A 13254-nucleotide genomic window follows, 5' to 3' on the forward strand; every position below is an offset into this window, starting at 1 on the left:
TTATTATTGAAACTGCAAAAAGAATTACGAACTGTTGCAATGTAAAGGCAAAGCGTCTGTCGACGTGTACGAAAACTAAGCGACGCCTATTTGCGCATTGCAAAAACAATTACGTAAACTAAATAAATAAAACTATAATATCATAACAATCGTGCCAAATATGGCCGCAAATTTTTCGGACCGATCATAATTTCCCAGAAAACGCCTTAAAGCGACACGGGGAGATTACTTGCAGAGGCGATTACTGTCTTGCTTCAGTCGTACAAACACTCGGTTCATATAATCTCACATGAGTTAGCATGTTTGCTTGTGCAATGAAAACACACCATCCCATATAAAAATTCACTTGTACTATTCTTCATGTTTTTAGGACAACTATAAAGACATCAAAACTACAAAACAAAAACGGAATCATGAACTGATCAAAAAAGGTAATACACTACCACAACTCTAGATGGCAGAACAACACATCGGGGCCTCTTCAATCTCTCAAAAAAAAGAGGAGAAGAGCTCTCGAGTTTGTGCGCGCATGCTGCTTGTGCTCATGCCGGGCCGCGTCATGTGCATACTGTCGCAAAGCTTACCAGTAATCCGTTTAGCGGTTTTCGTAAACCTCCACATGTATATGCTTTTCTTTATCGGTATTATAAAATTAAATATTTGAAGCCGTGAATACCAAAACAATGAACGAATAATGAAGTTGTAATATGCAAGAAAAGTCGTACATATTTTTACGGCCGTAACCTGCTTTCCGGCAGTGCGTTGGTTGTGGAGGTCAGAGGCTGGAAGGACTGGTTGACTTGTGGTTATCAATCTGTATTAGCTGTAGCATACGAATTAGTTTTCCACTACATTCCTGCAATTTTAAAAACAAAAACCAATGTGTCTACTTTGCTGTCTGTAGTTTGTAGTTGCCTAGCTGGTTACTCTTCGTACGAAGGGTATTCAGTTTATAGCGCTCGAGGTAGCTAGCTTTTGGCTGGCTCGCCGCATCGTTGTTGTTAGGTCACAAATTAAGAAATTTCATTATTAGTTATTTTTTTTTACCTGTGACCAGAAGGATTAAGTATGGATAACAACGCACCAAAGACTGGAGCATCCCGGGGTGGTTTTGGCAGTCTTTTCGGAGGCTCATCACCCGAGTATTCAAACAGTGAACTCGCCGGGGTACCACGTAAGTTTGATTGAATTGTCAAGTCATGAACCTCAATTGACGCGATATTTATTAAATCTCACATATTAAAAAAAAGAACTCGAATATGCGGAAATAGATGAAGTAAATCACTATATTTTTTTTCTTGGGAGGGCAGTACAGGTTGTTATTTCTGGGTTCAGGGTAAGAACATACATTCTTTGAATGTTATCAGTTTAGTGGCCAGAATCTATGCTACGATTTGGAGAATTGTACAGAAAAACATCTGACCGATTTGTGCCATTTGCGTGCCAGTAGTATTATCAGTCAGTTGTTTGTTTTATAAGGAGAGTTATTGCTTTTTCTGTGCATGGTTATCCCAGAAGATACTCACACCAAGTATGTTTGCGCAATCTGACGGCCAGTGTTGTAGCGTATCTAGTTCTCCTAGCTCATTTTGACATCAGAACAAGGGCAGAACTTTTTGTACAAATTCCAGATCTAATCTTATGAATTTGGGGGTGTTAATCAGGTGCCTGACTTGGACATGCATTATTGAATCCGATTAACGCCCCCTTTCCTTAATCACTGAACTGAAATATAGTGACTTGTGAATTTAGTGCCATCTAATCTGTGTCCTGGTTGTTTCCAGTAAAGTAATCGGCTGTATTACTTTTCAGTAACAGGAATGAGCCCCCTGTCACCATACCTGAATGTTGATCCCAGATTCCTTACACAAGTAAGTTGCTTTGAGTGATACCTTTGTTTTCGGCATGATTATTGGACATTTTTATTGATGTACACCAAATGTGTTAACCGATTCACAGAACAACTTTCACACAAAAAAGATGATTATTTACGAAAAATAACCCTGAAATAAGATTTAGGGCGGCATGGTGGTGCAGTGGTTAGCGCTGTTGAATGCTGAGTTATGTTGAATATTGCATTGTTTTTACAGTAGACATCTTCATATAATGTGCGGTGAATATGCGTGTGCTGGAGGACACATGGTGATGTTTGTGTGGCGTATCGTCACGCCGCTTTTCCACACTGCAGGACAGTGACGAGTTCATCCTGCCCACCGGAGCCAGCAACACCCGTGGCCGCTTTGAGCTGGCCTTCTTCACCATCGGGGGCAGCTGTATCACTGGTGAGCTAGTCTGGCACCGCTGTTTCTGCCAGTACAGTCAACCCTTTCGCCATTGTGATTTTGATATATCGCGGGGTCGGCATCATACATCAAATGTATGTTTGATGTATGATTTGTTTGTTGTTGTTTTTTTGCCCACATATTTCATGACAGGATTTGTATTGTAAATACTATTAAAGCTGGGATATTTTTTTAATGAAACACTGAATATGTTTATGATTTAAAAATAATTGAAGGAAAGACACATATTTTATTTATTGAATATATCGAACTGAAATCAAAGCACAAATTGCTTGAAATAAAAACATCTTATGAAAAAGGTGACATTTTAATGTAAAAAACAAGTTCCCTAAAAGTACGAAAGAAATAGTTTACATTCCTTGCAAACAAAATAAACCCTTTATAGTGATCACATATGTCTGGGTGAAATTGTTTTTTCTTTACGCCTGAGGCAGATTGCCTTTGAATTGACATTTGTATATTACACAAATATTAGGTAATAAAATGGACATCGTTACTATTTACTGAATTTCATTGACTTTCAAGATACACTACAGCCGTCTCAAAGGCAAATTACAGTACCGTACAAATTAAATTACTGAACTGTGTATAATTGAAATGCGCTATAATAATTTAGTACAGTACTGTACATGAAATATACCTTATTTTAGTTTCACTGCTGCGTCTCATTGGCTCGTTTTTGGCAGTTCATCATAAACTTTGATGAGTCTATATTCGTAATTTAGAGAAAATTACTTTCTTTTTCCGTGCACGTACGGAAACGGTTTCCGTTTTCTGTGCATGCAGCATTAGCCTCGGGTAGCTAGCCAGAAGCAGACGGGTTACCGCAAGGCAAAGTAGGCAAGTAAAAAAAGAATTACCATGATTTGCATTTTTTCCTTATGTTATATATCCACAAAAACCCAAAATGAACACTGTATGCAGGTTACTATAAGAAAATGATTTAAACAGTATTTGTACAGGAATGATTCTGTCCCAAGCTTTTTGATCCAAATAAGCAGTTGATCACTATAAGGGGTTTCCACTGTGTTTTAAATGTTACTAGTGTTGAAACCGATTGGTGGCATTACCGTTGGTAGCTGAAACTTTTTCTGCTGTGTTTATTTTTGACCACTTTTTGGTGTCGTCTTAATCAGGAAATAGTGAGCTGCAGCCATCTTTAAACATTTTGCTCCTCTCAGATCACTAGGGAATAGCCAAAATGTGTCCAAACAATGGACACAGCATTTTTCTTTGCTACAAGCTGCTGCATGGAGTTGTTCAGTCGGCTCAGGGTTTGAGTTCTCCGTGTTGTTTCCATGTCACAGATTGGACGGGGCAGGGTCATGTGACAACACGCATGACTGTATTTTTAAGGGGACAGTACACGAACACATGCTGCAGAAGAATTGATTTTTGTTTGTTTTAACAAAATTAAAAAAAAAAAAAAAAAACGATGTAATCGGCATGGGCAAGATTATGTTGATATAGAGGTTCTGAATGTTGGTTTTGATACATTTTTGAGAACTCTCCAGCTCTAAGGTGTAGTAATTCAGGCATGCATAAAATGTACACTATATGGACAAAGTATTTGGACACCTGGCCATTACACCTTCAGGGACTTTTATGACATTCCATTCTAAATACATATTCACCAGTATGGAGTTTGTCCCCCCCTTTGCAGTTATAACAGCTGTTACTCTTCTGGGAAGGATTTACACAGAATTTTGGAATATCGTTCTTAAAGAAACCTCTTGTGTGATCTCGCAGTGAGCTTTGTATCTCACATTCTTATATTTTTCTACTTCTCCTCACTGGCCAAGGGAGCCAAGAAATGTTGCGTGACTTTTCCAGATTGTGCAATGTGGGAAGGTCCACGTATTACATTGTTCATATTAACAGGTGGAGTTTAGAAGAGAGCAGGGTTGTTTGATGCAAGGTGCCATCTCGACTGTTGCAAAATGATCTTCTGATGCCCCCTTGCAGGTGCCACTTTCGGGGCGCTGAATGGACTGAGGATGGGTTTGGTGGAGACCCGTGACATGGCCTGGTCCAAGCCCCGCAATGTACAGTAAGTACTGCCCCACCTGTCACTGAGGCAGCTTTCCATCTCACCCCCCTTACAGTTTTTTAATGTGTGACCCCGTTAGCACAACCACCAGCACATCATTCTGTTTTATAGCTCTAATCTTTCAAAACTGGGAATCCCCTCTTGAAATCAGATTTTCAAAGGTGGAATTAACTGTAGACATCTGGGACTTTGGGTGTTTTAACTCGAGTAGGTCGTCACACTCAGTGTCACCACTAGGAGTCGCCACTCCCTCAACATAACCTAGGAGGTTGTACTTTTGAGCATGGTCCCACTTCTGAAAAAAAAAAAAAAAAAATGCAACAGTATAAATGGGTAACATATATGTTGAATATAAGTCTGAGATAATGGTTGTTTGAACCCTGTGCTTTGTGATAATTGAATGGCATTTGATTGACGTGCTAAAGGAAGTAGTCTTTAATATTTAACGTTAATATAAAACCACACAAGTCATGGGATAGAAAACAAGCCTGTAACGGTGTGAGGCAAATGTTGCAAGATTGTTACAAAACCCCTTTGAGTCCCAAGTTTAATCAGCCCGCATTCCCGTGTTTGAAATGTTGTCATTTACTGTGACTTGGCTAAATTGGGATAAACTTGAGTTTTTAGTGTAGTTTATTCCCCCGTTTATTGTGCATTAAGCTCAAAGACCTGCATGTTTTAATGAGTATAAAGGTAACACCGTGCGCAGGGTGGTGATCGAGAAGGCAAGTTTCTTTGGTTGATTTTGATATGTTAGCCCTCTCTGAAGTGTCATGCGACCTTCAGGGATAATCATTTAATCATTTAGTAAAAGTACAGGAAGTCAGGACACACAGTACTTTGGTTCAAGTCCTGGAACAGGCCCCACTTAACCTGAGCTGTGAGATATGTAATGCATCAAAAATTATGGAGAGGTAAAATTATGAATCATAAGCTTTGGACTGAATTAATGAAAGCTGGCTGAAAGACGGTCACTAATAATTACCTGGTAATTTCCTTGTTTCAGTAAACCTTTCTTGTTTCTAGGCCCACAGAAAGCCTTGGTAATTTACTGTGACTCCCAGGAAGTCTTGAGGCTCTTGCCTGACCACAGTGGTAAACTTCATTTCTCAACTTCAAGGTTCGAAATCTCAGCTGCAATGTCTGAATTCTAATAAGAAGTTTTCAGTTTTTGATGGAATTGTATAACTGAATGTAAATTGATTAGCCTGCAGTTGGTTATAAAGGAGTAGACCCGTCTGCATACATCCGTGTTTGCGATGAGCTGTTTGTCTTGCGGTTCCCTTTTCTTCCTTCGCCATGCTCCTCTGTGCCTGGTGTGAGAAGCATGGCCGCTTATTCCTAGTGGTTGTTAATTATGTGTTTGAGGTGCAAAAAGAATGTGAGGTTATTCTATTACAACCTGTGCTGTAATTACTACTTCTGGAGCATTAAGCCAGCCAGTGCCTTTCCCCAGCATGTCATCTGGCGCTAAGAAAAAGTAGTATTGAAATTTTGATGGCTTTAATCCAGTAATTCTGTGTTTAGTGTGTAACAGAGAAGAGCAAAAAAAAATCTGATTTTCACTGGCCATTGAGCTGGGCTGCTGTTGTTCATTACTCAAGACCTGCAGCCCGCTTGAGTTTGACCTCAGTGAATCCTCAGCAGTCAGCATTCTGGGTTGTGCGATTATACATCCCAAGGTCACAACGGTCACTGCCAGCCTTTTCCTTACGTTCTCAGTGCCATGTCCGGCCTCGATATCCTCCCCCGTACTCAGCCAGTGAGCTACCAAACACACCTGTGTTGACTCTTTGGTGGTGCTTCGCGCACGGAGCCAGGGTCACTGCGGCCATCCAGCTCAGGGCTCTCACGTCGCCCTCCAAATGGTTTCTCTTAAAGGTGATGTTACGTCGGGCAACATTTTGAGCAACATTGCTGGGCAATGAGCAACCAGGTAAGAGACAGGGCAACAACCAATCAGAGAAGAGCAAATCTGTTGCCAAGGAGATGGACACCACAAAGATGGATACTGAAACTTTTACAGCTGTCACTGTTGACTTGGCTTCTACATCTGCTCTACTTAAGTGTCACGAATAGCACAACATTGAATAGATACTATTATCAGAAGTTGATTGGTTGATCCAGAAATCCTAGACTGTTGCGTAACGGTCTTAACTGTGCCCTAGACTTAACATACATCAACCCAGTTTCAAGTCCAGTGGACGTTCGTTTTAAGATCTGTGTGTTTATCAGGATTTGCCTTCAGGTTTCGCATATAGTCATGCTTTGTATATGGAGAAGGACATACATTACAAGATAGTGACATTATTACAACATTTTTTTAAAAAATCGATTAGCTGGCATTCATTTAGTTTAAAGTGAATCAAAAAGGCACGGTAGGGATCAGAATTAGAGAATTCTTATGTTTGTAATTTACAACAATAAAATTTCCTGCTTTCTAATTTGCAGTTAACCTATCATGAGTAGCAGAGATGTATTTTAATCATATTTCCCGCATCACAGAATGAAAGGTTGTAGCTCCTTACTCAGTGTAAACACAATCCAGCCATGCACTTTTGTTTATAGGAGTCAAATCAGGTGCTAGGCTGAATAAAGACTGCAGCATTACCCCGTATCATATGAATACCGCAGGTGGGGGGCGATCAGCGCTGCTTCCTGACTCGGTAACTTCTCTCACAAAACTTTAAAACAGTGATTCTCAACCCATGGGTCACGACCCCAAGTTCTGAAAGGGTCGCGAGGCAGCTGGAAATGTAACCATTTTAAAATCAGCAAACTCCTATGCTGATCCACGATCATATTTCCCAGCCCCAGTCCTAGAATTAACCCATATAAACAAGTCTGCAAAGGTTTAACGCAAAACTAGTGAAGCCTCAACCAATCCAAGTAGGCAAACCACAAATGCAGATCACAGTTAGATTTCTGTGATAGACATTGATTGGCGTTTTGCTGCAGAGTGCACTGTCCGCTTGATCATAGCGTTAATTTAATACCTATACTTCACATAGGGTCTCAAATGAGTGGGCATGGTAAAAATTGGGTCGCGGTGCAAAAATGTTTGAGGACCACTGCTCTAAAGCATATATAGTTGCTATATATATATATATATATATATATATATATATTGTGGGCAGTATAAGGTACACCTGTGCACTACCCATGATGTCAGATCAGCATCTTGATGCGGCACACCTGTGAGGTGGGATGGATTATCTCAGCAAAGCAGAAGTGCTCACTATCACACATTTAGACTGATTTGTGAGAAATGTTTGAGAGAAATGGTAATATTGTGTATCTGGAATGAATTGTAGATCTTTAAGTCCATCTCATGAAAAATGGGAGCAGAAACAAGAGTGTTGCGTTTATATTTTTGTTCAGTATATATATATATATATATATATATATATATATATATATATATATGTGTATATATATGTGTATATATATGTGTATATATATGTGTATATATATGTGTGTATATATGTGTGTATATATATATATGTGTATATATATGTGTGTATATATGTGTGTATATATATATATGTGTATATATATGTGTGTATATATATGTGTATATATATATATGTGTATGTATATATATGTGTATATGTGTATATATGTGTATATGTATATATGTGTATATATGTGTATATATGTATATATGTATATATATGTGTATATATGTATATATATGTATATATATGTATATGTGTATATATGTATATATGTATGTGTATATATGTATATGTGTATATATATGTATATGTATATATATGTATATGTATATATATGTATATGTATATATATGTATATGTATATATATGTATGTGTATATGTATGTGTATATATATATGTGTGTATATATATATATATATATGTATGACAAAACATCTATTTTTAAAACAGTTTGGTGAGATTTCGGTTTTATCCCCCATGTGGCGTTGCCGACTGAGGAAATTTCTAAATTTCAGCTTGAGCACACATAATCAGGCATCTCTTGGCATTTTAGGCATTAAATGAGGCAAATTCCCTCATGGATTTACATGTGACAACTTACCAGCGTAAAATAACATAAGGAGGCACTGTTCCACTGCCGCTAAGAGGCCACCATTTGGTCACATGATCAGCTGCTAGCATTTTGATTGAACTCAAAAAGTTGCCAGTTGAGATCATAATTGTCCTGATAGAAATTCATGGCCCATTCTCAATGGGAAAGTTGCCCTGTGCATCATCACCTTTATTTGCACAGCAAGGGCAGTCTGCATCTCACTGGAGACACTCCGCTGTGGTAATGTGTAGCTCTTTCATATAGAGTGTATCCCTTTCCCTGGTTTGAGTACTGTGTCCTAACACTGGCTTTGCCTGTCATGTTTCAGGATCCTGAACCTGGTCACTCGGCAGGGAGCCATGTGGGCGAACACGCTTGGCTCTCTAGGTGAGTGTCTGCGGCCGTGACCCCCGATCACCCACCACGTCATCTTGGGTATGTGGTACAACAATGAACAACGAGCTGGTTGTGTGTGAAGTGGTCCCTGTCAGGTCCTGTCCATGTTTTTGCCACTGACTCAGTACTTGCTTGCTTCGGGTGTGTTCCCGAATAGCACAGCAGTGATTATAGGCTGTAAAGTCGATTTGGATGAAGCGCTAAGTCACTCCAAGCCATCGTTTGAGGAGGATACAATCCTTTATGCTCATGTTTCAGGCCACACACCTCGAAAAAGCAGATTTGGCATGCAGCCGGTCCACCAGCAGGCTGCCAGTGTTCCCTTACTGTTTTGCTCTGTAATGACCCTGATGGGTCGTGTGTGTCTGTGTGTGTCTGTGTGTGTCTGTGTGCTCTGTGAGGTCTGTCATCCCCAATCCCCTGGCCTTACCTCCGTGTGTTCCCCCGTCACTCCTCTAGCCCTGCTGTACAGTGCGTTCGGGGTGGTGATCGAGAAGGCACGGGGGGCCGAGGATGACCTCAACACGGTGGCTGCAGGGACACTCACGGGCATGCTGTACAAATCCACAGGTGAGGGGCATCCGGGGAGGAGGCATGAGACATAAACAGACTCGTCCATGTGGGGTCATATGGATGCTTTGGATCTAAACAGCCAATATGATCTTTATTTTCCATATTTGCTGCTGATCAGGTTCTTTTTGTTTTCCGTGACGTCTTTTGGGTTCAGAGGCTTCATGTTTGCTGATTTGGTATCAACACGTCAGGCCTCTTTGAAGTGTCATTTGAAGTGACCTTTGAGGCGTTTTACTGCAATGAACGGACAGAAACAAAAACGCCGGAGAAGCGTGTGAGTGCTGAGCTGCGCCTTTGTGTCAGGGCAGGACAAACATTTCCTGGAGTTCTGTAGAGGAAATGAACTCAGCATTCTGAACACAGCCCTCGGAAATGGGTGAAGTTCCCCGGACCTGCACTGTTTCCTCCTTTTAAGTGATGAGATTCTCACAACTTTGTGAACCCAAGCAACATTAAAGTGATGCTTAATTCAGATCTGTTGGGGTTTGGCGATCAGATAAACAGTTAAAATGTCATCAATAGTCACATCCAGTATGTATCTTATGGGTCTAAATTGGTAATGATATAGAATGAGCCAAGAGTCATGCGCTGGGCATGGTGTACACATGTTGAGCTTAAGATGCATCTCTGGATCTTTGTGGAAATGAAACTGGGGAATTCTAGGGTCCCTTTGACTAGTTGAAGTGGTGCTTGCGGTGCTTGTTTTCAGTCAGGTTATGCTTTTTTTTGTTGTTTTTGTGGTCTGGGGTTTTTGAATGAAGGCTGTGTTTTCAAGAGCGTGACGCCTTGGTGAATGACTGAAATTCCCAAAAAATCCTCTGTGTTGGCCTGGCTGTTGGATTTTCCCTCGCTGTTGGCCTGCTTCTCACAGGCTGTCGGGTGCTACTAAGCCGCTCAGAGCTCACCACTAGCTTGTGTTTCCAGGGGGGAGGTGGACATCCTCTTTTCTACATCTTAAGGTGCCCTTTGGCTTCCTGGATTTACTCCTGGGGTCAGTTACCCGATGTAGACTGAATAATACTCTGTGCCTATGGAGTAAGAATTGTTTTCATGGTCCGTCCATCCTGTCTGCTCCTTCTATACCTGCCCACCCCCTTAATGTTTTCTGTGTTTAATTCTGGTGTCGGTTGCAGAAGTGCATTAAGGTACAGGTCAGCTGTTACTATACAGTGTAACTCGGCATGGACCTTATTACTGCTGCGGGGTTTTAAAAATGGTTGATGTCAGCGTTGAGAAAGCTTGTGGTGAATTGACGCAGTTTTGCGTGTTTGTTTGTATTTACCATATTGTGGTAAAACCTGTTACTTTTTAGCTTGTCAGGACATGTATATGATATTTGTGTTTTTGTTTGGGGGGTGGGGACATGGCTGCTGCAGGCATGACAGGTTATCACCAGCCTCCTGTCTCTGGGTGTGGGTCTAGCTCGCAGTGAGGCAGCTCTATCACTCTTATCGACATTGGCGCCGTGTGGGTTGGCTGCTCTGTTTAGTTGCTGATGCCTGCTGCTCGTACTTTTCATCTGATAGTCTCGATTGGGTGAGTGACTGCTTAGTTAGCAGTCTAGAATAGAGTATAGGACATGCAGTAGGTTGTTGGTTTGAGTCCTGAGACATCCTTTAAGTCTTCACAAGGCGCTTAACCTGAGCTGTATATAATATATGTAATGGATTAAACATTATGAATTATAAGATTTGGACTGAAATATTGGTTAAGCAAGGAAACTGCTAATATTTTTTTTAATAAGCTAAACATGGAGTGTAATACTACCAAACTGTAGAGCTGTCTTGTATCTGCCATCAGCACTGCATCTGAAGAACTGCAACAGTGTAAATCTTGTCTGTCTCTGTGTGTCTGCGCAGGTGGGCTGCGTGGGGCAGCCCGTGGCGGCCTGGCGGGCCTGGCCATGTCGGGACTCTACGCCCTCTACAACAACTGGGACCATCTCCGCGGGAGCACCCCAAGCCGCTACTGAGCTCCGCCCCCCGCTGGCCGATGCTGGGTGGCCTGGGTACACGAGCACGTCACTCGGCCTGATGTAACCCACCGGGACGGACTCAAGAGACATCTGCTCGCAGAGGGCCGCTGGCTCTCTCACTCTCTTAATCACTTCACTGCATCGTTACTTCAACAGGGAGTGACAAGAACTGGAGCTCCTGTTGCGTGTTAGTCTGTCAAACCACCACATGACTGGATAGAATCTCGACTATGTACTTTTGAGTGGGGGGTGGGCTTATTTTGTGTTCTTAATTTTGAGCCATTCTGCTCTTTTGTGAGGAAGTAAATTAATGTTTTGATTCCTGAAGAAACTGAGAGGGTCATCTTCGCCATTCTTCCCATGTTACCATGGATTACCATGTGGACAGTGCAGTGTGACATTCTCTGTGGGCGGCCCCTTCTCATAGTCAGGATTATGGGTGTTTAATTCTCAGGCTATTCAGAAGCATCATGCCGTCACATGAATTGACTTGGAAAGAATGTTGTGAAATGAACGGTTTAGGTAAAACCCAGTGGGCTGCATGTCTTGAGTAATTTTCCCATAATCCCTCAGTTGTGGCACCGCTCCATGCACATGTGACTGCTTTATGGAGTCACAGGGTCTCCATTTATTTGACAAGTCTGGCGTGACACGTCTGTCAGGACATAGGAGGCAGCTCATATCCTGACTGTATACTTCTATAAGGGTAATTTACTGTCTGTACCAACTGCGAACGCAGTCATTTAAGAGCAGCACCATTCCACACGTGGGTGAAATAGACTAACACCAATAAAATACAACTGTGCACAGAACATACCTTTGAAAAATATTGGCGTGTACTTTTCTATGTGAAATTTAACCCAGTTTAGATCTATTGTTTTGTATTCAATAGCAAAAATTGCTTAAATATCAAACAAATGCTGATTGTATTATGTGCAACTGTTTAAAGATAATGAACCGGATCAGAAAAGCAAGCTAGATTAAACATAGTCTATAGTGGTTATCTTATGTTTGAGATAAAAAATGGTGGTTCTCTTTCCTCCAAAACAAGCTGTTATATTCCAGAGGTCAGGATGGCTGTGCGTCAGCTATATGTGACATATCACCAAGGCTAGAACTCAGGAACTGGGCTAAAGGTGGGAAAGAAGCCACCTGCTGGTGTCACATGACGTGGCTGTCAAAGGGCCAGGCCTAAAGGCTGAGGTTCAGAGGGTGCACGCTCACTCTCATGTTACCAGTGCTGCAGCTACAGCTGCACTTCAAGGAATAGAATAGAGGAGCAGAAACCCTTTAAATACCCGTCATTCTGATATTTTCAGCTGAATCCTAAGATGGTAACTGAAGAAAATGCATTCTAACAGACCTATCAAAGTCAAACGATCGGTCAGGGAGACGGTGAGCGCGTGCAGACACACTTGGGCATGCACAGCAGATAACTTCCATCACTCATTTGTTGTTGACGACAGTAGAAAGTAGTGTCTCAAGAACTGAGTTTTGTCACGTCCAGTGCTTAAAATACAAGATTAGTACTCCTATGTATTTTGATAATGTGTAGGGGGGTGGGTTGTTAGACATTGCCCTGTGAGTTAGCCAGCCTTCCTTTGGGGGGGGGGGGGTGGATTATGACTATGGAACTGCAGGGCTACAGGAAGTGTTTTTTTTCTGCTAAATTCAAGCTTTTGCTTCTGCAAATTGATTTTTGTTCATTTTAATTTGTGAATTGTGCTAATGGCAATTTTACCAAATTGTATCTATTTACAGAGCATGGCTGTGTAATTCACCCTTTTTATGCAACCAATACTAGATAAGGATGCTGACACTGAATAACTGTCACGTTAAATTTCTGGCAGGCAGAAAGCTGTACTGGTGTATTCTGCAGCCTTTTAACACTTAGTCACGTGGAGAA

The 13254-nt window shown here is 41.3% G+C and overlaps 1 protein-coding gene across 1 annotated transcript; it reads left to right on the forward strand.

The window, feature by feature from the left end:
* The first annotated feature begins 573 nt into the window (after positions 1-573).
* On the forward strand, positions 574-12164 carry timm23b (translocase of inner mitochondrial membrane 23 homolog b (yeast)). The gene is made up of 7 exons (XM_049002716.1): positions 574-1174; positions 1813-1871; positions 2189-2282; positions 4269-4353; positions 8733-8791; positions 9260-9370; positions 11233-12164. Exons 1-7 carry the CDS (start codon positions 1069-1071, stop codon positions 11343-11345), a joined length of 627 nt encoding a protein of 208 aa, XP_048858673.1. The 5' UTR covers positions 574-1068; the 3' UTR covers positions 11346-12164.
* The last annotated feature ends 1090 nt before the right edge of the window (positions 12165-13254 follow it).

Source organism: Brienomyrus brachyistius, unplaced genomic scaffold (genome assembly GCF_023856365.1).
Source record: "Brienomyrus brachyistius isolate T26 unplaced genomic scaffold, BBRACH_0.4 scaffold71, whole genome shotgun sequence".
In the NCBI taxonomy this organism is placed as follows: Eukaryota; Metazoa; Chordata; class Actinopteri; order Osteoglossiformes; family Mormyridae; genus Brienomyrus; species Brienomyrus brachyistius.